The 24,719-nt window shown below is 45.2% G+C and overlaps 1 protein-coding gene across 2 annotated transcripts in view; it reads right to left on the bottom strand.

Annotated features, from left to right (window-relative positions):
* Positions 1-24,719, bottom strand: part of DMXL2 (Dmx like 2) — a 401,239-nt gene that overhangs the window by 138,875 nt on the left and 237,645 nt on the right. For both annotated transcript variants that reach the window (XM_063926075.1, XM_063926076.1), the window contains exons 22-24: positions 23,980-24,145; positions 23,599-23,863; positions 14,535-15,601 (exon numbers count right to left, since the gene is read on the bottom strand). In XM_063926075.1, the coding sequence (XP_063782145.1) occupies positions 14,535-15,601; positions 23,599-23,863; positions 23,980-24,145 (1,498 nt within the window). The remainder of the gene's footprint in view (positions 1-14,534; positions 15,602-23,598; positions 23,864-23,979; positions 24,146-24,719) is intronic.

Below are 24,719 nucleotides of genomic sequence, written 5' to 3'. Positions count from 1 at the left end.
CGTATACTGAGTGGACCAGCAAGCAAAAACCTGTCTGACCACAAGGCCTGTTGTCATAAGTGGCTACTAGATGCTCCAGCAAAACGGTGAGTGGGCAGACTTGTTCAGTCCCAGATAGGCAATAGTGCATCAAATTACAGATAATCTAAATCAAAGATCAATTCACATGGTCTCCCAACGAACAGCACACCATAAGTTACGTTACATAAAGTTTACGCCTGTAAATCCACTCGTCTCGCTTTACAAATTGAGAAGACCAAGAACTTTATAGATGTACTTTCCTTGTACTGAAAAAAACTGTAATAAAAAAGTTACTCAAGGCTACACATTCAGTATAATCAATGTACTTGTGAGGTCAAACATAAAATAATCCATGGTCATGTAACACTTGACATTAAAACATCATTAAACTGTACAGGACAAACCTGTTCCTTGTCTTCTATGAAATCATTTCAAGAAAATGTAAGAGTGAAGTAAAGATAAAATATCAGCATAAAGAGAGAGAAATATAAAAGGAGCATATGGCTTATTAAGCTGCTCTCATTTTAAAGACACATTTTGGCCTTTGCTATTCATTAAAGAATTACAAGTGCCCTGCTGCAGATTCAAAGACTTCTTTTTATAAAATTGAAAGATCTAAAGTACAAGGCAGACATACAATGTTGCTAACTGGGTCATCCGTGGATTAAATGTAGTAATACATAACAGACAGACAAGATAATACAATGTTCTAGGACATCACAAGTTATTTTGTAAATAGGATGACTAAAGAATTAGGATATACAGACTAATGAGGGTACTATGGCAACCGACCAAAACATTTCTAGGCCTGTCAATTTTAAATGTATTATAAATGGAGATGTAAATTCAAATACCCAACTGAAGAACATTTGGAAACTAATGTTTTGATTAATAATTTATATGAACACTGATATCACTGATATTGTTGGGAGCTTTAAACCAAGTTAATAACAAAGAAGGGAATGTGTGATAATTCTAGCAAAACCCAGTACACACTGAAGGTCAAGAAGTGTAATAACCACTCATAGAAAGAGGACATTATTTAATGGAAATAAGTAGTGGAATATGAAATTACAATATGAGTGAAGGCAAAGGAAAGAAAGGCACTACATGTATATTTCATCACACTGCACAACAGGGATTTATTTTGCAGGAGTTAAGATGGTCATTTGTACCTGGATATCCCAATGCTACCATAAACACTTCAATGTAGATACGCCTATTTCTATCATCCTCATGGTTGACACCACCACACTCTCCTCTGTACCCCAAGCCAACCTCCACAAAGCCATCATTGACACCTCACTCAGTTTCTTTACATAAACCTAGCTTCTTTTCTGTCACCACCTCCTTCATGGTATAGTCAAAATTCTCCCATTTCTCAAGTAGTAACCAATATCATAAGGAAAAGATATATGCCAAATAGGGCAGGCACAGCAATTTATTTGGTATATTAGGTAATATACCAAACAAATTGCTGTGCTTGCCCTATTTTACACTCATTTATTTTTAAAAATTATTTTTTTTATCTGTTGCAACAACCTTTATGTAATAAAGTATAATTGGTTTTACATAACCAGTTTTAAAGCGCTGTATGTATGTATATATATATATATATATATATATCTTTTCCTTGTGTTACTTCTAGGGGCTAACTTCCCCTTTAAACAGCTGCTTAAAGACAAGTATCTCAATTTAACAGCGCCGGGCCTATTACCTTGGTAATATATTCTTTTCACAGTAACCAATATCATGTTGCATTCATTCATTATCCTGGTCAACTAAAATTTCCCTCTGGCCTTCTCATTTTAAGTAGTCCCTAATGCAGCGGGCAGGCAAATCTTCCCCTCCTCTTTGTAAATCTCTTCACTGGCTTCCCATTCCTTCCAGAGGTAACTATAAGCTACTTACTCTTACAAAGGCCTTACAAATGCTTTAGCTTCATATGTTTCTGTCCTTGCTAAGTTGTCACTCAGATTGGGTTGTCAAAACATTTGCCTTACTGTTAAACCTGTAGACATTAACCAAATTTTAAATACTTGCAAATCATCTTTATTTCTGCAGTTCCACTGCTCTTTCATTCAGCCACCACCTGGTGCCACCTTTGTCCTTCTCTCCCAGTCTCCTACACCTCATCCTCTCTCCTCTGTCTCCCATCCCCCCCTCTGCCTCCATTCCCATCCTCTTCTGTTTCCCCATTGCAATCTACTTCTGCCCCCTTCACAGGCTCTCTATCCCACTACTCAACCCTGCTCTCTCCCTCCTCTGCCTGTCCCCTCACCTGTCCTCCACCACTATCATTCTACACTCCCTCCATGCCTCTCTTCCTAGCCAAGGACACAGCACCATCATTACTCCCTCTATATCCCTTCCTTCCAAATTAATCTTAAATCAACACTCCGGCAACCCTGATTCTCTCATTCACATCTATCCCACAAACTCCTACCCCCTAATCTGTGCCCTCTGGAATGCCAGATCTGTTTGCAACAAACTGGCCCCCACTCATGAGGTTTTCATTTCCACTTCCCTGCACCTCCTGGCCACTACAGAAACCTGGACTACTCCCTATGACATCACTTCTCCTGCTGCTCTCTCTGCTGGGGGCCTCACATTCTCACACACATCCCGACCCGGGGGTCGCCATGGTGGTGGTGGTGTTGGGATCCTTTTATCCTCTACCTACACATACCAACTTATAACTCCAGAACCATCCCTTACATTCTCTACATTTGAGGTCCATGCTATATGCCTCTACCAACCTACTAATCTTCGAGTTGCTGTTATTTACCGTCCACATGGCATTTCCTGCAAATTCCTTGACAACTTTGCTTCCAGGCTTTCTCACTTCCCCTCTTCTGACAGTCCCTCCATTATCCTAGATGATTTCAACATCCCTATCGATAACCCCACAAAATCACCTGCCTCTAAACTCCTTAACCTCACCTCTTCACTTGGTCTCTCCCAATGGACCACCTCACCCTCCCATGTGAATGGGAGCTCACTGGATCTGGTTTTCACTCACCACTGCGATATTTAGGACTTCTCCAATTCCCTTTTTCCCCTCTCCACCACCCCACCACCTGATCTCTTTCAACATATCTATCTCTGCTTTCCCATCTCTCCCTCCTAAGGCTACTATCACTGATTGTAACATTGAGGCTATCCCTATCCTCCCTGTTCGACTCGCTTCTCTCTCCAATTGTCTCTCACACATGCCCTGAACAAGCCACATCCCTATACAATGCATCTCTTACTTCTGCTCTGGACTCTGTCGCTCCACCAACCACTATTCACAATCGCTGATCAACATCTCAACCCTGGCACACCAAATGCACCAGATATCTTCAAAAATGCTCAAATACTGCAGAGGCAATCGCGATCTAAGGCAGGCTTCCTCCATTTCATGCGCTCATCCTTCAGTGCTGCCCTTTCCCTCCCTAAACAATCATACTTCAAAATTGTCATCTCTACCCAGTCTTCCAACCCCCGGTGCCTCTTTGCCACTGTTAACTGCCTCCTCTGCCCACTACCACCTCCTCTCCCTTCCTCATTGTCTGCTCTTGACTTTGCCACTTATTTTACAACAAAGATTGACTCCACACGTCAAGACATCACATCCCACCAGACCAGCAACCAGCCACCAACCCTCCCCTTCCCTTCTCACCAACTCGGACATCTTTTTGCCATGTATCTGGTGAGGAACTCCTGGCCCTCATCCCACAAAACCTCCCCACTTGACCCTATCCCCTCCCAGCTCCTCTGCTACCTCTCTCCTTCTGCCTGTTCCCATGTTGCCCACCTTCTTAATCTCTCCCTCTCATCAGGCACTGTCCCCTCTGCCTTCAAGCAGGCACTCGTCTCCCCTATTCTTAAAAAGCCTACCCTTGATCCAAACTCCCTCTCCAACTATCGACCCATCTCTCTCCTCCCTTTTGCCTCCAAACTCCTTGAGAGTATTGTCTATAACTGCCTCACTGTCTTTCTTTCCTCCCACTCACTGCTTGACCCATTCCAGTCTGGTTTCCGTTCTCTCATCTCCACTGAAACTGCCCTCACAAAAGTGTGCAATGACCTCCATGCAGCCAAATCTAAGGGCCACTACTCTCTGCTTATTCTTCTTGACCTCTGCTGCTTTTGACACTGTGGACCACCCTCTACTTCTGCAAATCCTTTACTCTCTTGGTCTGCATGATACTGCCCTCTCCTGGCTGTCCTCCTACCTCTCTGATTGTTCCTTCTCTGTCTCCTCTAATGACACTACCTTCCCCCCACTTCCACTAACTGTTGGTGTCCCCCAAGGTTCTGTTCTTGGTCCTCTCCTCTTTACATCCTCTTTTGGTGAACTCATTAGTTCTTTTAACTTCCAATATCACTTCTATGCTGATGATACTCAAATCTACCTTTCCTACCATGATCTCCTCACTCGTACCTCCAACTGTCTCAGTTGGAGGTACGATGTCCCAGCGCTTTCTTAAACTCAACATGTCCAATACTGAGCTGATCATCTTAAACATAGAAACTTAGAATTTGACGGCAGATAAGAACCACTTGGCCCATCTAGTATGCCCATTTTTTTTATCCTTTAGGTAATCGCAACCCTTTTTGAACCTTAATTCTTTGTAAGGATATTCATATGCCTATCCCAAGCCTGTTTAAATTGCTCTACAGTCATAGCCTCTACCACCTCTGATGGGAGGCTATTCCACTTATCCACTACCCTTTCTGTGAAATAATTTTCCCTTAAATTTCCCCTGAACCTGCCTCCCTCCAGTTTCAGTGTATGTCCTCGAGTTCTAATACTTCTCTTCCTTTGAAGAATGTTTCCCTCCTGAACTTTGTTAAAACCTTTGGTATATTTGAAAGTTTCTATCATGTCTCCCCTTTCCCTTCTCTCCTCCATACTATACATGTTAAGATCTTTTAGCCATTCCGGGTAAGTTTTGTGATGTAGGCCATGCACCATTTTAGTTGCCCTTCTTTGTACACTCTCTAATGTATTTATATCCTTCTGGAGATATGGTCTCCAGAACTGGACACAGTATTCCAGATGAGGCCGCACCAATGACCTATACAGTGGCATTATTACTTCTCTTTTACTGCTACTGATTCCTCTCCCTATGCAACCAAGCATCTGACTTTAAGTCACTTGAAATAGTGACTCCTAAATTCCTTTCCTCCTCAGCAGTTTCCATTATAGTACCCTTGATACTATATTTAGCATTTGGGTTTTTGTTACCCAAGTGCATGATTTTGCATTTTTTAGCATTAAACTGTAGTTGCCATGTTCTTGACCATTTTTCAAGCCTAGCTAGGTCATCAATCATTTGTTTTACCCCTCCTGGTGTGTCTACCCTGTTGCAGATCTTTGTATAATCTGCAAAAAGGCATAATTTCCCTTCAATACCATTTGCAATGTCACCAACAAAGATATTAAAGAGAACTGGTCCGAGTAGAGATCCCTGGAGTACTCCACTGGTAACATTTCCCTCCATAGATTGCACTCCATTTACTACAACTGTCTGTTTCCTATCCTGCAACCAGGTTCTTATCCATTTAACTATTTTATAATCCACCCCCACACTTTCAAGTTTATTTAGCAGTCTGTGATGTGGGACAGTGTCAAATGCCTTACTAAAGTCTAGATATGCTACATCTACAGCTCCCCCTTGATCTATTATTTTCATCACAGAGTCAAAAAAGTCAATAAGATTTGTTTGGCATGATCTCCCACCAGTAAAGCCATGCTGTTTTGGATCCTGCAAGTTGTTTGATTTAAGATATTCCACAACTCTTTATTTTAGTAGTTTTTCCATTACCTTCCCTACTACTGATGTAAGGCTTTCTGGTCTGTAGTTACTTGCTTCTTCCTTGCTTCCACTTTTGGGGGTCATTCAGAGTTGTTCGCTCGTTATTTTTTTCTCGCAACGGAGCGATTAGTCGCTAATGCGCATGCGCAATGTCCGCAGTGCGACTGCGCCAAGTAAATTTGCTATGCAGTTAGGAATTTTACTCACGGCATTACGAGGTTTTTTTCTTCGTTCTGGTGATCGTAATGTGATTGACAGGAAGTGGGTGTTTCTGGGCGGAAACTGGCCGTTTTATGGGAGTGTGTGAAAAAACGCTACCGTTTCTGGGAAAAACGCGGGAGTGGCTGGAGAAACGGAGGAGTGTCTGGGCGAACGCTGGGTGTGTTTGTGACGTCAAACCAGGAACGACAAGCACTGAACTGATCGCACTGGAAGAGTAAGTCTCGAGCTACTCAGAAACTGCACAGAGAAGTCTTTTCGCAATATTGCAAATCTTTCGTTCGCAATTTTGATAAGCTAAGATTCACTCCCAGTAGGCGGCGGCTTAGCGTGTGCAAAGCTGCTAAAAGCAGCTTGCGAGCGAACAACTCGGAATGAGGGCCTTTGTACAGTGGGACTACATTTACTCTTTTCCAGTCCCCTGGAATGGCATCTGTATTCAGTGACTGGTTAAATAATTCTGTTAATGGTGCCACCAGCACATCTTTTAGCTCTTTTAGTATCCTCGGGTGTATCCCATCTGGCCCCATTGATTTATCCACTTTTAGTTTTGAAAGTTCAGTTAGGACCTTCTCCTCCGTAAATGTACTTTCATCTACCTTATTTTTATGAATGTCCTTGCAACATAACTGGGGCCCCTTCCCTTCTCATTCTGTAGTAAATACTGAGCAAAAATAATTATTTAGGTGATCTGCTATTGCCTTGTCTCCCTCCACCAAATGCTCACTCACTGTCTTAAGTCTTATTATTCCTCCATTTGATTTTCTCCTTTCATTTATATACTTAAAAAAAGTTTTGCCCCCTTTATCTACTGACTGGGCCATTTTCTCCTCAGCTTCTGCCTTTGCACGTCTGATCACTTTCTTAGCATCCTTCCGTCTGTCAAGATACACCTCTTCCCACCATCCCGCACAACCTCACCTCCCACAATCTCATTATCCATTGATGGCACGACTATCTCCTCTAGTCCCCAAGTACGCTGTCTTGGCGTAATCCTGGACTCCGCCCTCTCCTTCAAACCACACATTCAGCACCTCTCACAAACTTTTCATTTTCATCTCAAAAACATTTCCAGGATCAGACCCTTTCTCACCCTGGAAGCCACTCACTGATTATTTCCAGATTGGATTATTGTAATCTCCTCCTAACTGGCCTCCCTGACAATTACCTCTCTTCCCTCCAATCTATCCTCAATGCCTCAGCCCGGCTCATCTTCCTCACCAAATGCACTATGTCCACCTCCCCTCTCCTACAAGCCCTTCACTGGCTTCCCTTTCAGAATCCAATTCAAACTTATCACACTCACTTACAAAGCACTCACCCACTCCTCTCCAATCTACATCTCTGACCTTATCTCCCTTTACTCTCCCACCCGTCCTCTTCGCTCTGCTAATGCACGCCAACTCTCCTGTCTTCTGATTACTTCCTCCCACTTCTACCTCCAAGATTTTTCACGTGCTGCTCCCTTCCTCTGGATGGCTCTACCTCTCCCCCTCAGGCTCTCCACAGAACTTCAAACGGGCTCTCAAGACCCACTTCTTTACCAAACCCAGCCAAATCTCATACTAACCCTCTGTCCCACACTCTGTCTACCCCATCTGTGTCACCCCTGTCTGCCCCTCCCCTTTAGAATGTAAGCTCTCACGAGTAGGGCCCTCTTACCTCATGTAATTATCCTTATCTTACTTCAATAATCCTCAACTGCCCAAATCCTGCAGTTCTCGGCCACCCTAATACTTATCTCAGTGTCGTCTGCTGATGAAGTTATGCTTAGTTACCCTGTACTTGTCCGATATTGTCTTCAACTGTAAGTCACTGTTTTCCTGTTTTGATTATGTGCATATGTACTCTGTAATTGGGCGCCATATAAAATAAGATTTTACTCACCAGTAAATCTATTTCTCGTAGTCCGTAGTGGATGCTGGGGACTCCGTAAGGACCATGGGGGAATAGACGGGCTCCGCAGGAGACTGGGCACTCTAAGAAAGAGTTAGGACTACTGGTGTGCACTGGCTCCTCCCTCTAAGCCCCTCCTCCAGACCTCAGTTAAGGAAACTGTGCCCGGAAGAGCTGACATTACAAGGAAAGGATTTTGGAATCCAGGGTAAGACTCATACCAGCCACACCAATCACACCGTATAACTTGTGATAACATACCCAGTTAACAGTATGAACAACAACAGAGCATCAGCCAACCTGATGCCAACATAACATAACCCTTTATTAAGCAATAACCATATACAAGCATTGCAAAAGAAGTCCGCACTTGGGACGGGCGCCCAGCATCCACTACGGACTATGAGAAATAGATTTACCGGTGAGTAAAATCTTATTTTCTCTAACGTCCTAGTGGATGCTGGGGACTCCGTAAGGACCATGGGGATTATACCAAAGCTCCCAAACGGGCGGGAGAGTACGGATGACTCTGCAGCACCGAATGAGCAAACACAAGGTCCTCCTCAGCTAGGGTATCAAACTTGTAGAATTTTGCAAAAGTGTTTGAACCTGACCCAGTTGCTGCTCGGCAAAGCTGTAATGCCGAAACCCCTCGGGCAGCCGCCCAAGAAGAACCCACCTTCCTTGCGGAATGGGCTTTTACTGATTTTGGATGCGGCAATCCAGCCGCAGAATGAGCCTGCTGAATCGTGTTACAGATCCAGCGAGCAATAGTTTGCTTTGAAGCAGGAGCACCCAGCTTGTTGGATGCATACAGAATAAACAGCGAGTCAGTTTCCCTGACTCCAGCCATTCTGGCTACATAAATCTTCAAAGCCCTGACTACATCTAGTAACTTGGAATCCTCCAAGTCACGAGTAGCCGCAGGCACCACAATAGGTTGGTTCAAATGAAAAGATGACACCACCTTTGGCAGAAATTGCGGACGAGTCCGTAATTCTGCCCTGTCCATATGGAAAACCAGATAGGGGCTTTTACATGACAAAGCCGCCAATTCTGACACACGCCTAGCCGAAGCTAAGGCCAATAGCAAGACCACTTTCCACGTGAGATATTTTAACTCCACGGTCTTAAGTGGCTCAAACCAGTGAGATTTCAGGAAACTCAACACCACGTTAAGATCCCAAGGTGCAACTGGTGGCACAAAAGGGGGCTGAATATGCAGCACTCCCTTTACAAAGGTCTGAACTTCAGGAAGAGAAGCCAGTTACCTTTGAAAGAAAATGGATAGGGCCGAAATCTGGACCTTGATGGGCCCTAATTTTAAGCCCATAGTCACACCCGACTGTAGGAAGTGAAGGAAACGGCCCAGCTGGAATTCCTCTGTAGAGGCCTTCCTGGCCTCACACCAAGCAACATATTTTCGCCATATACGGTGATAATGTTTTGCTGTCACGTCTTTCCTAGCCTGTATCAGCGTAGGAATAACTTCATCCGGAATGCCTTTCTCCGCTAGGATCCGGCGTTCAACCGCCATGCCGTAAATCGCAGCCGCGGTAAGTCTTGGAACAGACAGGGCCCCTGTTGCAACAGATCCTGTCTGAGAGGCAGAGGCCATGGGTCCTCTGTGAGCATTTCTTGCAGTTCCGGGTACCAAGTCCTTCTTGGCCAATCTGGAACAATGAGTATTGTTCCCACTCCTCTTTTTCTTACGATTCTCAGCACCCTGGGTATGAGAGGAAGAGGAGGAAACACATAAACCGACTGGAACACCCACGGTGTCACTAGAGCGTCCACAGCTATCGCCTGAGGGTCTCTTGACCTGGCGCAATATTTGTAGCTTTTTGTTTAGGCGGGATGCCATCATGTCCGCCTGTGGCAGTTCCCATCAATTTGTAATCTGTGTGAAGACTTCTTGATGAAGTCCCCACTCTCCCGGGTGGAGGTCGTGCCTGCTGAGGAAGTCTGCTTCCCAGTTGTCCACTCCCGGAATGAACACTGCTGACAGTGCTCTCACGTGATTTTTCGCCAAGCGAAGAATTCTGGTGGCTTCCGCCATCGCCACCCTGCTCCCTGTGCCGCCTTGGCGGTTTACATGAGCCACTGCGGTGATGTTGTCTGATTGAATCAGCACCGATTTGTCGCAAAGCAGTTGTATATGGCCCTTAGTTCTAGGATATTGATGAGAAGGCAAGTCTCCTGACTTGACCACAGACCCTGGAAATTTCTTTCCTGTGTGAGTGCCCCCCACCCTCGGAGGCTTGCATCCGTGGCCACCAGGACCCAGTCCTGAATGCCGAATCTTCGGCCCTCGAGAAGGTGAGCACTCTGCAGCCACCACAGAAGAGACACCCTGGCCCTGGGGGATAGGGTGATCAGCCGATGCATCTGTAGATGTGATCCGGACCACTTGTCCAACAGATCCCATTGAAAGGTTCTCGCATGGAACCTGCTGAAGGGAATGGCCTCGTAAGATGCCACCATCTTTTCCAAGGACTCGCGTGCAGTGATGCACCGACACCCGTTTTGGTGTGAGAGGTCTCTGACCAGTGTCATGAGTTCCTGAGCCTTCTCCGTCGGGAGAAAAACCTTCTTCTGGTCTGTGTCCAGAATCATGCCCCGAAAGGGCAGACGCGCCGTAGGAATCAGCTGCGACTTTGGAATATTCAGAATCCAGCCGTGCTGTTGTAACACTTCCCGAGAGCGTGCTACGCTGATCAGCAACTGCTCTCTGGACCTCACCTTTATGAGGAGATCGTCCAAGTATGGGTTAATTGTGACTCCCTGCTTTCGCAGGAGCACCATCATTTCCGCCATTACCTTGGTAAATATTCTCGGTGCCGTGGAGAGACCAAACAGCAACGTCTGGAATTGGTAATGACAATCCTGTACCAGAAATCTGAGGTACTCCTGATGAGGTGGATAAATGGGGACATGCAGGTAAGCATCCTTTATGTCCAGAGACACCATAAAATCCCCCTCTTCCAGGCTTGCAATGACCGCTCTGAGCGATTCCATCTTGAACTTGAACCTTTTCAGGTAAATGTTCAGGGATTTTAAATTCAAATGGGTCTGACCGAACCGTCCGGTTTCGATACCACAAACATTGTGAAATAGTAACTCCTTCCCTGTTGAAGGAGGGTAACCTGCACCACCATCTGCTGGAGATATAATTTGTGAATTGCCTGTAACACTAATTCCCTCTCTAAGGGGGAAGCTGGCAGGGCCGTCGGTGAGGGGGCATCTCCTCAAAGTCCAGTTTGCATCCCTGAGACACAATATCTATTGCCCAGGGATCTAACAGGGAGTGAACCCACTTGTGGCTGAATTTACGCAGGCGTGCCCCCACCGGGCCTAGCTCCGCCTGTGGAGCCCCAGCGACAGTAGAGGCCGGGGAGTACTTCTGTTCCTGGGACCTAGCTGTGTTGTGCAGCTTCCTTCCTCTGCCCCCGCCCCTGGCAAGAAAGGACGCACCTCGGACTTTCTTGTTTCTTTGTTCGAAAGGCTGCATTCGATAATGTCGTGCTTTCCTAGGCTGTGCAGAAATATACGGCAAAATATCAGAATTACCAGCTATAGCTGTGGAGACCAGGTCCGAGAACCCTTCTCCACACAATCCTCAGCCTTACATATGCTTCTTTAAGTCGGCATCATCTGTCCATTGCATATTCTACAGGAAACGTCAAGCAGAAATCGACATAGCTTTGTCTCTAGGACCCAGTATACTCATGTCTCTTTGGGCATGTTATATATATATATATATATATATATATATATCTCTTAAGACAGCATCTTTAACATATATATATATATCTATATATACACATATATATATATATCTACATACTAGGGTCTCAATCTCTGTTGATAAGGTAACTGTCCACGCTGCCACAGCGCTATAAACCCATACCGACGCCATCGCCGGTCTGAGTAGTGTACCAGAATGTGCACGCTATCTGCAGGATCCCTGAGAATAGCTATTACGACAGGGCTACCTTTTGTGACACCCTAGGGGAAGATTCCCATCGTATCCTGGCCCTAGTGGGGAAAGGATACTGCCTGAGAATTCTTTGTGGGAAACTGCAGTCTCTTGTCTGGAGATTCCCGCTCTTTTTGATCATGAGAGGAGGGAAATTTACCTCAGCTTTCTTCCCCTTAAACATGTGTACCCTTGTGTCAGGGACAGATGAGTCATCAGTGATATGCAAATCATCTTTTATTACAATAATCATATATTGAATACTTTCCTGCCATTTTGGCTGTAACTTTGCATTATCGTAGTCGACACTGGAGTCAACCTCCGTGTCGATATCAGTGTTTATTATTTTGGATAGTGAGCATTGAGAGACTCTGAAGGTCTCTGCGACAGAGGGACAGACATGGCTAGATTTTTTGTCTGTTCTCTAATCTTTTGTGCCATAAATTCACCTTAGCACTTACACATATCCAAACCGGTGTCGGCGTTGTCGACGGAGACACCCTCTCACACACATATTAGCTCCATCTCCTCCTTAGGGGAGCCTTTTACCTCAGACATGTCGACACACACGTACCGACACACCACACACACAGGGGATGCTCTATTTGAAGACAGTTCCCCCACAAGGCCCTTTGGAGAGACAGAGAGAGAGAGTATGCCAGCACAAACCTCCAGCGCTATATGACCCAGGAATCACACAGTAACGTAGTGTTAACCCAGTAGCTGCTGTATATATTGTTTTTACGCCAAATTTATGTGCCCCCCCCCCCCCCCCCTCTCTTTTCACCCCCTTCTATCGTGCTTCTGCAGGGGAGAGCCTGGGGAGCTTCCTCTCAGCTGAGCTGTGGAGAGAAAATGGCGCTGGTGAGTGCTGAGAAAGAAGCCCCGCCCCCTCAGCGGCGGGCTTCTGTCCCGCGATTTTGTGTAAAAATAATGGCGGGGGCTCATGCATATTACAGGGGATCCGGTCTGAAGATCGACAGTGTCTAGGTCGACAATGTTTAGGTCGACCACTATAGGTCGACAGTCACTAGGTCGACATGGATGGAAGGTCGACAGGGTTTCTAGGTCGACATGTGCTAGGTCGACAGGTCTAAAGGTCGGCATGAGTTTTTCAAATTTTTTTTATTTTTTTCATACTTAACGATCCACGTGGACTACGATTGGAACGGTAAAGTGTGCCGAGCGAAGCGGTAGCGGAGCGAAGCCACCATGCGAGGGGGCGCGGTGCACTAATTTGGGATCCCGGTCACTCTACGAAGAAAACTACACCAAAAAAAAATAAAAATCCTCATGTCGACCTTTAGACATGTCGACCTGGCACGTCGACCTAGAAACCCTGTCGACCTAGTGACTGTCGACCTATAGTGGTCGACCTAAACATTGTCGACCTAGACACTGTCGATTTGATGAACCACACCCTATTACAGTGCCCAGCTGTATATATGCCCTATTTTGCCAGGAGGTACTCAATTGCTGCCCAGGGCGCCCCCCCCCCCCCTGCGCCCTGCACCCTACAGTGACCGGAGTGTGTGGGTGTAATGTGGGAGCAATGGCGCACAGCTGCAGTGCTGTGCGCTACCTCATATGAAGACAGGAGCCTCCTGCCGCCGATTTTGACGTCTTCTTGCTTCACCCGCCGGCTTCTGTCTTCTGGCTCTGCGAGAGGGACGGCGGCGCGGCTCCGGGAACGGACGACCAAGGTTAAGTTCCTGTGTTCGATCCCTCTGGAGCTAATGGTGTCCAGTAGCCTAAGAGGGGCAACCTAGCCGCAGTTAGTAGGTTTGCTTCTCTCCCCTCAGTCACACGTAGCAGAGAGTCTGTTGTCAGCAGAAGCTCTCTGAAAATAAAAAACCTAACAAAATACTTTCTTATTAGCAAGCTCAGGAGAGCTCACTAAAATGCACCCAGCTCCGTCCGGGCACAGATTCTAACTGAGGTCTGGAGGAGGGGCATAGAGGGAGGAGCCAGTGCACACCAGTAGTCCTAATTCTGTCTTAGAGTGCCCAGTCTCCTGCGGAGCCCGTCTATTCCCCCATGGTCCTTACGGAGTCCCCAGCATCCACTAGGACGTTAGAGAAATAAAGGATATTAATAATAATAATAATTGACTAATGCAAACTTCTCCTATTTGGTCTACATTTCATCTTAAATGGACTGATCTCTCTCACTGCTCCACATCTGTTGCACCCATTCCTATAGGGCAATACTCCGTGATGCGCTGGACAGCTACACAAATTCAAACGTCATACTTCTCGCAAATACCAAGATTTTGGTCAGTCTCAAGTTATAGGGTAAGGCATTGCTACTAAGCAATTACGTTTTCATATAACAACAATTTCTTAACAGACCAGTTTAAAAAAACAACAAAAAACACATTAAATGCGTGTGAAAGTCGTATTTAAGATTCACTTTCTGGAGAATCGCCCTATATCACATCAACCCAAATGAATTGATTTAGCCTATTGCAAAAGTCAGACATTCTGCAAGGTAAAATAAAAAATGACATTTTAATGATGAACATAAAATATATTTCCATGTTTGCTTACTCTACTTTTCAGACACAAAATTACAAAAGATAAGAAGTGCCAACTTATCGTCTGACATATTACCTGTTGAGACTCTTGTAATAAAAACTTGAGCTCCATTCTTACAGATGCCAAACCGCCACCTTGTGCACCATGTAAACTGCAGTAGCTTAGAAACACTCGCAGAAGTGCCTGATTCTTTTGTAACCACCACTTTCGTTTTTCAGCATGTTCCCGCTTAGCTTGTAATCGTTGGCGTTCTATTTGATGACGTTCGTATGAGTCAATATCTGTTTTCTCTGAAAATTCCTGATGGTCTAAAATATCCCCGGAAGAAGTGATTTCAATTGTGAAATCCTTACTGTCGGCTTCATGGTTAAATATTTTGTGCATCGCAGCAATCTCTTTTTCCAACCAGTTATACAGTTGGAACCTAAGTTTTCCACCATCTACTTCATGCCCTGTAGCCAACGTTCTCAGTTCAGTCATTAGAATCTTTAAGCAGGCTCTGAATTTAAGCTGCTCAGCAATGACATCAACTTTACTATCTGTCGGTTTAGTGTATTTTACAGTTGGTGTTTCAGAACTGGCATCTTGTAGGCTTTGATTTAAGTTCAAACTCTTTAATACTAAACCATCATCATCCTCTTGGTCACTCCCTTTATCATCTCCCCAGTCTAGCTGAAGTGGCTCATCCTCAATCTTCACAAGTGGAGAACCCCAGTCAAAATCAGTTACAGTTTCTTCGAATTGAGATGGTTTTGTTAATGTTGTTGCTGGGATGCTCCATCCCGACTCATTCCCCTCTTCTAAATTGTTTGGTTTGTCTATGGATTGTAAACTGTCTTGTCCAACAGAACCCAAGCTTAACAGATCTTCATCAATGCCCATGGATTTACTGAGCTTTGGAATCTTGGAAAGAACTTCTAAAGCAAGCACTGGACATCCTACTTTGAAGTGAGCATTTGCAGTGGTAAAAAATAATTTCCTTTCAATAAGATTGATTTCATCCACATAGTTTTTCTCAGTCTTTAAACCTACTGTAGCAAGAGTGGATTCTGGAGTGTTAAAATGTCGGCGGATTAGCAGCGGGTGAGTCCGGAGGTAGTTGTAAAAACTAAACACCACAGGATTGCACGACTTGATGAGAACTAAAGAAATAGAACACAGTTAAATCACAAAAAAGTACTGTATCAATGCATGTTTATTTCAGCTTACAGGAAACAATTATTTTCCTTTTTGCCTTTCACGGGACAGCTATTTGGCCTCTACTGTATTTTAGAAGTGGAAAAATACAATAGAAAACAATGGCCACCTTACACTGGGTAAAAACAAGCTCTAGTACAATATACTTTCTGCAGTGGCAAAGTTTGTAAGACTGTTTATGTAGTCAGTGGTTAATTAAAACTGTGCTATGTCAAATAATAGAGATTAAGTTGGTAAATACAGTACCCTATCCATTATATAAAGTGATTCACATGTTACCACAAAAGTCAGCATACATTTTTAGAACTGCTGAGTATATGACCACATTATCTAAATCTTTTTTTTAAAAGAAAATAGCAAATTAGAATAAAAAAAAACCCATATGACTGCCACAGTGACATGGAGAGAGCACTGAACAAGAAAATAATAAGAATTTACTTACCGATAATTCTATTTCTCGTAGTCCGTAGTGGATGCTGGGGACTCCGTCAGGACCATGGGGAATAGCGGCTCCGCAGGAGACAGGGCACAAAAGCAAGCTTTTAGGATCACATGGTGTGTACTGGCTCCTCCCCCTATGACCCTCCTCCAAGCCTCAGTTAGGTACTGTGCCCGGACGAGCGTACACAATAAGGAAGGATCTTGAATCCCGGGTAAGACTCATACCAGCCACACCAATCACACCGTACAACTTGTGATCTGAACCCAGTTAACAGTATGATAACAAAGAAGTAGCCTCTTAAAAAAGATGGCTCACAACAATAATAACCCGATTTTTGTAACAATAACTATGTACAAGTAATGCAGACAATCCGCACTTGGGATGGGCGCCCAGCATCCACTACGGACTACGAGAAATAGAATTATCGGTAAGTAAATTCTTATTTTCTCTAACGTCCTAGTGGATGCTGGGGACTCCGTCAGGACCATGGGGATTATACCAAAGCTCCCAAACGGGCGGGAGAGTGCGGATGACTCTGCAGCACCGAATGAGAGAACTCCAAGTCCTCTTTAGCCAGAGTATCAAATTTGTAAAATTTTACAAACGTGTTCTCCCCTGACCACGTAGCTGCTCGGCAAAGTTGTAATGCCGAGACCCCTCGGGCAGCCGCCCAAGATGAGCCCACCTTCCTTGTGGAGTGGGCTTTTACAGTTTTAGGCTGTGGCAGGCCTGCCACAGAATGTGCAAGTTGAATTGTGCTACAGATCCAACGAGCAATCGTCTGCTTAGACGCAGGAGCACCCATCTTGTTGGGTGCATACAAGATAAACAACGAGTCAGATTTTCTGACTCCAGCTGTCCTTGAAATATATATTTTCAATGCTCTGACAACGCCCAGTAACTTGGAGTCCTCCAAGTCGCTAGTAGCCGCAGGCACCACAATAGGCTGGTTCAAGTGAAAAGCCGAAACCACCTTAGGGAGAAAATGAGGACGTGTCCGCAGTTCTGCCCTGTCCGAATGGAAAATCAGATATGGGCTTTTGTACGATAAAGCCGCCAACTCTGAAACTCTCCTGGCTGAAGCCAGGGCCAATAGCATGGTTACTTTCCATGTAAGATACTTCAAATCTACCGATTTGAGAGGCTCAAACCAATGAGATTTGAGAAATTCCAAAACTACGTTTAGATCCCACGGTGCCACTGGAGGCACAATTGGGGGTTGTATATGTAGTACACCCTTGACAAAAGTTTGTACTTCAGGCACTGAAGCCAATTCTTTCTGAAAGAAGATTGATAAGGCCGAAATTTGAACTTTAATAGACCCCAATTTGAGGCCCATAGACAATCCTGCCTGCAGGAAATGTAGGAATCGACCCAATTGAAATTCTTCCGTTGGGGCCTTCTTGGCCTCACACCACGCAACATATTTTCTCCAAATGCGGTGATAATGTTGTGCGGTCACTTCCTTCCTAGCTTTAATCAAGGTAGGAATAACTTCCTCTGGAATGCCCTTTTCTTTTAGAATCCGGCGTTCAACCGCCATGCCGTCAAACGCAGTCGCGGTAAGTCTTGGAACATACAAGGTCCCTGCTGAAGCAGATCCCTTCTTAGAGGTAGAGGCCACGGATCTTCCGTGAGCATCTCTTGAAGTTCCGGATACCAAGTTCTTCTTGGCCAATCCGGAGCCACTAGTATTGTTCTTACTCCCCTTTTCCGTATAATTCTCAGTACCTTTGGTATGAGAGGCAGAGGAGGAAACACATACACTGACTGGTACACCCACGGTGTTACCAGAGCGTCCACAGCTATTGCCTGAGGGTCTCTTGACCTGGCGCAATATCTGTCCAGTTTTTTGTTGAGGCGAGACGCCATCATGTCCACCTTTGGTTTTTCCCAATGGTTCACAATCATGTGGAAAACTTCCGGATGAAGTCCCCACTCTCCCGGGTGAAGGTCGTGTCTGCTGAGGAAGTCTGCTTCCCAGTTGTCCACTCCCGGGATGAACACTGCTGACAGTGCTATGACATGATTTTCCGCCCAGCGAAGAATCCTTGCAGCTTCTGTCATTGCTCTTCTGCTTCTCGTGCCGCCTTGTCTGTTTACGTGGGCGACTGCCGTGATGTTGTCCGACTGGATCAACACCGGCTGACCCTGAAGCAGCGGTTTCGCCAAGCTTAGAGCATTGTAGATCGCTCTTAGCTCTAGTATATTTATGTGAAGAGATGTCTCCAGGTTTGACCATACACCCTGGAAGTTTCTTCCCTGTGTGACTGCTCCCCAGCCCCGTAGGCTGGCATCCGTAGTCACCAGGACCCAGTCCTGTATGCCGAACCTGCGGCCCTCTAACAGATGGGCACTCTGCAACCACCACAGGAGAGACAACCTTGTCCTTGGTGACAGTGTTATCCGCTGATGCATCTGCAGATGCGATCCGGACCATTTGTCCAGCAGATCCCACTGAAATATTCGTGCATGGAATCTGCCAAATGGAATTGCTTCGTAAGAAGCCACCATCTTTCCCAGGACTCTTGTGCATTGATGTACTGACACATTTCCTGGTTTTAGGAGGTTCCTGACAAGTTCGGATAACTCCCTTGCTTTCTCCTCCGGGAGAAACACCTTTTTCTGAACCGTGTCCAGAATCATTCCCAGGAACAGCAGACGTGTTGTCGGGGACAATTGAGATTTTGGAAGATTCAGAATCCACCCGTGTTGTTGAAGCACTACTTGGGTTAGTGCTACACCGACTTCCAGCTGTTCTCTGGACTTTGCCCTTATCAGGAGATCGTCCAAGTAAGGGATAATTAATACGCCTTTTCTTCGTAGAAGAACCATCATTTCGGTCATTACCTTGGTAAAGACCCGAGGTGCCGTGGACAAACCAAACGGCAGCGTTTGAAACTGATAATGACAGTCTTGTATCACGAACCTGAGATACCCTTGGTGTGAGGGGTAAATTGGGACATGCAGATAAGCATCTTTTATGTCCAGGGACACCATGAAGTCCCCTTCTTCCAGATTCGCTATCACTGCTCTTAGTGACTCCATCTTGAACTTGAATTTCTGTATGTACAGGTTCAAGGATTTCAGATTTAGAATAGGTCTTACCGAACCGTCCGGCTTCGGTACCACAAATAGTGTGGAATAATACCCCTTTCCCTGTTGTAGGAGGGGTACCTTGACTATCACCTGCTGAGAATACAGCTTGTGAATGGCTTCCAATACCGTCGCCCTTTCTGAGGGAGACGTTGGTAAAGCAGACTTTAGGAAACGGCGAGGGGGAGATCTTTCGAATTCCAACATGTAACCCTGAGATACTATCTGCAGGATCCACGGGTCCACCTGTGAGCGAGCCCACTGATTGCTGAAAATCTTTAGTCGACCCCCCACCGCTCCTGAGTCCGCTTGTAAAGCCCCAGCGTCATGCTGATGGCTTTGTAGAACCCGGGGCGGGCTTCTGGTCCTGGGCAGGGGCTGCTTGCTGCCCTCTCTTACCCTTTCCTCTGCCTCGTGGCAGATAAGACTGTCCTTTTGCCCGCTTGTTTTTATAGGAGCGAAAGGACTGCGGCTGAAAAGACGGTGTCTTTTTCTGTTGGGAGGGGGTCTGAGGTAAAAAAGTGGATTTGCCGGCAGTTGCCGTGGCCACCAGATCCGATAGACCAACCCCAAATAATTCCTCTCCTTTATATGGCAATACTTCCATATGCCTTTTGGAATCCGCATCACCTGACCACTGTCGCGTCCATAAACTTCTTCTGGCAGATATGGACATCGCACTTACTCTCGATGCCAGAGTGCAAACATCCCTCTGAGCATCTCGCATATAAAGAAACGCATCCTTTAATTGCTCTAGAGTCAATAAAATACTGTCCCTATCCAGGGTATCAATATTTTCAGTCAGGGAATCCAACCACACTACCCCAGCACTGCACATCCAGGCTGAGGCTATTGCTGGTCGGAGTATAACACCAGTATGCGTGTATATACTCTTCAGGGTAGTTTCCAGCCTCCTATCTGCTGGATCCTTGAGGGCGGCCGTATCTGGAGACGGCAACGCCACTTGTTTTGATAAACGTGTGAGCGCTTTATCCACCCTAGGGGGTGTTTCCCAGCGCACCCTAACCTCTGGTGGGAAAGGGTATAATGCCAATAACTTCTTAGAAATTAGCAGTTTTCTATCTGGGTTAACCCACGCTTCATCACACACGTCATTCAATTCCTCTGATTCTGGAAAAGCTACAGGTAGTTTTTTCACCCCCCACATAATACCCCTTTTTGAGGTACCTGCAGTATCAGAGATCTGCAAAGCCTCCTTCATTGCCGTGATCATATAACGTGTGGCCCTATTGGAAAATACGTTTGTTTCTTCACCGTCGACACTAGATTCATCTGTGTCGGTACCTGTGTCGACTGACTGAGGTAAGGGACGTTTTACAGCCCCTGACGGTGTCTGAGACGCCTGAGCAGGTACTAACTGGTTTTCCGGCCGTCTCATTTCGTCAACTGACTTTTGTAATGTACTAACATTATCACGTAATTCCATAATTAAAGCCATCCATTCCGGTGTCGACTCCCTAGGGGGTGACATCACCATTACCGGCAATTGCTCCGCCTCCACACCAACATCGTCCTCATACATGTCGACACACACGTACCGACACACAGCAGACACACAGGGAATGCTCTTATCGAAGACAGGACCCCACTAGCCCTTTGGGGAGACAGAGGGAGAGTTTGCCAGCACACACCAAAAGCGCTATAAAATGTATATAAACAACCCTAAAAGGTGTTGTTTTTGTTATATGCGCTTTAAATATATAAATATCGCCAAAATATGCCCCCCTTCTCTTTGTTACCCTGTTTCTGTAGTGCAGTGCAGGGGAGAGTCCTGGGAGCCTTCCTCACAGCGGAGCTGAGCAGGAAAATGGCGCTGTGTGCTGAGGAGAATAAGCCCCGCCCCCTTTTCGGCGGGCTTTTCTCCCGGGTTTTGAGATATCTGGCCTGGGTTAAATACATACATATAGCCTCAATGGCTATATGTGATGTATTCTTTGCCATCAAAGGTATTAAATATTGCTGCCCAGGGCGCCCCCAGCAGCGCCCTGCACCCTCCGTGACCGTTCAGTGTGAAGTGTGTAGCAACAATGGCGCACAGCTGCAGTGCTGTGCGCTACCTTCATGAAGGCTGAAGAGCCTTCTGCCGCCTGTTTCCGGACCCTCGATCTTCAGCATCTGTAAGGGGGATCGGCGGCGCGGCTCCGGGACGAACCCCAGGGTGACCTGTGTTCCGACTCCCTCTGAAGCTATGTCCAGTAGCCTAAGACTCCAATCCATCCTGCACGCAGGTGAGTTGAAAATCTCTCCCCTAAGTCCCTCGATGCAGTGAGCCTGTTGCCAGCAGGACTCACTGAAAATAATAAACCTAAAAACTTTTTCTAAGCAGCTCTTTAGGAGAGCCACCTAGATTGCACCCTGCTCGGACGGGCACAAAAACCTAACTGAGGCTTGGAGGAGGGTCATAGGGGGAGGAGCCAGTACACACCATGTGATCCTAAAAGCTTGCTTTTGTGCCCTGTCTCCTGCGGAGCCGCTATTCCCCATGGTCCTGACGGAGTCCCCAGCATCCACTAGGACGTTAGAGAAAACATCAATTTGAAGGTGCAGTTTATGAGGGACACTGATCAAAGCAAGGCTATTTAGCCCAATTATCATTGACAATGAATGGAAAAGTTATATACTTCCCTAGATCAATGTGACCATGGTTAGACAAATACAAAACATTTGATCATCCTAAAAAATTCAAACTATGTACCTAATTAAGACCTGATCGCAGTATCAAAACTGTTCTCTAATGGGCAAAACCATGTGCACTGCAGGTGGGGCAGATATAACGTGCAGAGAGAGAGATATAACAGAGATATAACATGAGTGGGGTGTGTTCAAACTGAAATGCAAATTGCAGTGTAAAAATAATGCAGCCAATATTTACTCTGCACAGAAACAAAATAACCCACCCAAATATAACTCTCTCTGCACATGTTATATCTGCACCACCTGCACTACACATGGTTCTACCCATTAGAAAATAATTTTGCTGCTGCAAGCAGGTCTAATTAGGCCCTCTGTTTTATTGCCTGCATTATGACTTATCACATCTTAAATTTGACACTAATTACTTTATACATTAAAAAACAGATTATCCATTTTCCCCTTCTACTGCAGTATTTATATTCATTTTGGTTTAAACATGTATGTCTCCTTAAGCCTGCACCAAATATACATGACAATGGTCGACACAAGGTTTTTCATACTTTACAATCCATGTGGACTACGATTGTGAATAGTAACCCCGAAGCGAGGGGATGTGGTACACTAATGGGGCTTTTGTCTGTGGCAGAAAAGTGACCAAACAACCTTTTTTTTTTTTTGTGTGTCGACCATTTCTATGTCGACCTAATGTATGTCTACCATTAGTGGTAGACCTATTACCTTTTTAGTGTAGATCTAATAATCCAAACCCGCGCTTACTCCGAGTCACTAACAATTTTTTTCAGTAACTGCTCAGATAAAAGCAACTGAATAATACCCCTTTTACACTCGCAAAAATATCCCGGGATATCACATGAACGCGCATCATCCCGGGATTTTGCTCAGCGTGAAAGGGTACAGGGACAATTTCCCGGGACAAGCATCCCGGGATTTCATCCCAGGTCTCGACCAGGGTTGAATCCGGGACCGTCCCGGGAAGCTGTGTAGTGTGAAAGGGCCCGTCCCGGGATTCACTACCCGGGACTGTGTTTAAGGCCTCGGATTGGAGCTTTCTTGGGCTCAGAAAAGATGATGTCATCTTTCAGATCCCAGGGGAGCGTCCTGGAAGCACGCACTTTACTAAATATACCCCATAGTCTCTGTCCTCCTACACTTCTCTGCAGAAGCTGCAAAGTAGAGAGGTCTGAGTACACGATATAGTATATGACACTGTACTTTTATCAGTACTTCTGTCTCTGCAGTGTTGTGGAACTGCAAATCACAGCATGTGCTGCCAAATTCCAATGTGGTCCTTCTAGTTCCAAAATAGCTGGCATGCCATAGGGTTAAATGGTATACAGTCAGTCACATAATAACTTAAAGTGAAACGGTCTTCTTATTCATAGTACTTAAAACCACCTTACGAAATTCCTAATGACATACATATGCATTTGCAGGGATATCCCGAGATCAGTGTAAATGGGGCTCTCCCGGGTCCATCCCAGGTCTTAGTGCAGTATGAAAGGGGTCAGTCCCGGGAATGCATCCCGGGAGTGACCCGGCTGTGTGAGTGTGAAAGGGGTATTACAGGTCACATTAGTAAATAATTTATATTATCCACATAAACCAGCAAGTGTTATGAATGTATGCTGAAATATACTGTATAGCTTTTTTAGATGAACAAGTACTTGGCATCAACTGTGAAGCTACAGAAAATACCTGAAATGTTATTTAGAAGGAAGATATACCTACCAGGGTTTTCATCATCATCTTTTGGTGTTTGCTCCAGTAAAGTGTCCAAAGCCTTAGTGTAGTCTTTCATTATCCAATAAGCAATGCTCCGCAAGAATGGATCAGGGTGCAGCCTTGAACAGCAGAAGCCAGTGCCATCTTTTAGACATCCCAAAACTCTTTCATAGAGTAGAGACTCGTATGTAGAGGATGTGTCAAATTCAGACTCGTATAAGCGAGCAATTACCATTGCCAGCTGGATGTCTTCCATTTTTTCTAGACATACCTAAAATGAGCAAATGGTTTACTTTTGTTTTCTACTTAAATTGTTGTATGGGTGCAAAATTGTTTAAACCACTGTTTAATAAAAAATAATGATATAACAGCAGTGCCACATCATACCTCAATTGCATCCTTTAGAGAGCCAGCCAGTAAAAAGAATGCTGCTGACTGTTCAAAGCGCTGTTTCCCAAGCAAGGAGAAGGCATTTTTTAGAGCTGCTTTCCTCCATCTATCCTCCTTAAAATTATGGCTAAAAAATTGGGTCATTTTCTCATCATGCTGCGACCTGCAAGAAAAGGAACAGTATCAAACTGGTAAAGTAAAAAAGCAGTTTGCACCAATAAAGATGGATGCCGAAAAAAACTAAAACTTCCAAGGAATTATCATTTTTGCTTAATCATAATAATTGGATTTTTCTACTCATTGTAAAATCCCTTCCTCATAATCCATCTGGGGGACACTGCGGTAACGGACTGTGGGTAGATTAAACGGCCAGGAGTATAGATGCGAAAAGGTTGAGTAAAAGCTCTGCCCCCTCTAACCCCTCCCACTACCATGAGACCTCCGTTTACATCTGACAAAACCACACATAAAACCTTATGCCTTTAAAATGTATAAAACCTATACAATTTGGTGAAGGTACTGTATGCACAGAGGACCAAGTTGCTGCTCTGTAGAGCTGCTCCACTAAAGCACTATAGTAACGCTTAGATGCCGGCCAACATCATTTTGGAGTATCGATCAGTACCACAAGTGAATCCGTACGATTAAGATGTATGGTTGATATAAATCCGTAAAGCAGAGTCCTAAGGATGAAGAGCCAGAGGAAGCAAAATATACTGATTCAAGTGGAACCGAGA

The sequence above is a fragment of the Pseudophryne corroboree genome, chromosome 6 (genome assembly GCF_028390025.1).
Source record: "Pseudophryne corroboree isolate aPseCor3 chromosome 6, aPseCor3.hap2, whole genome shotgun sequence".
Lineage (NCBI taxonomy): Eukaryota > Metazoa > Chordata > Amphibia > Anura > Myobatrachidae > Pseudophryne > Pseudophryne corroboree.
This window is presented reverse-complemented; position numbering and strand designations above follow the sequence as displayed.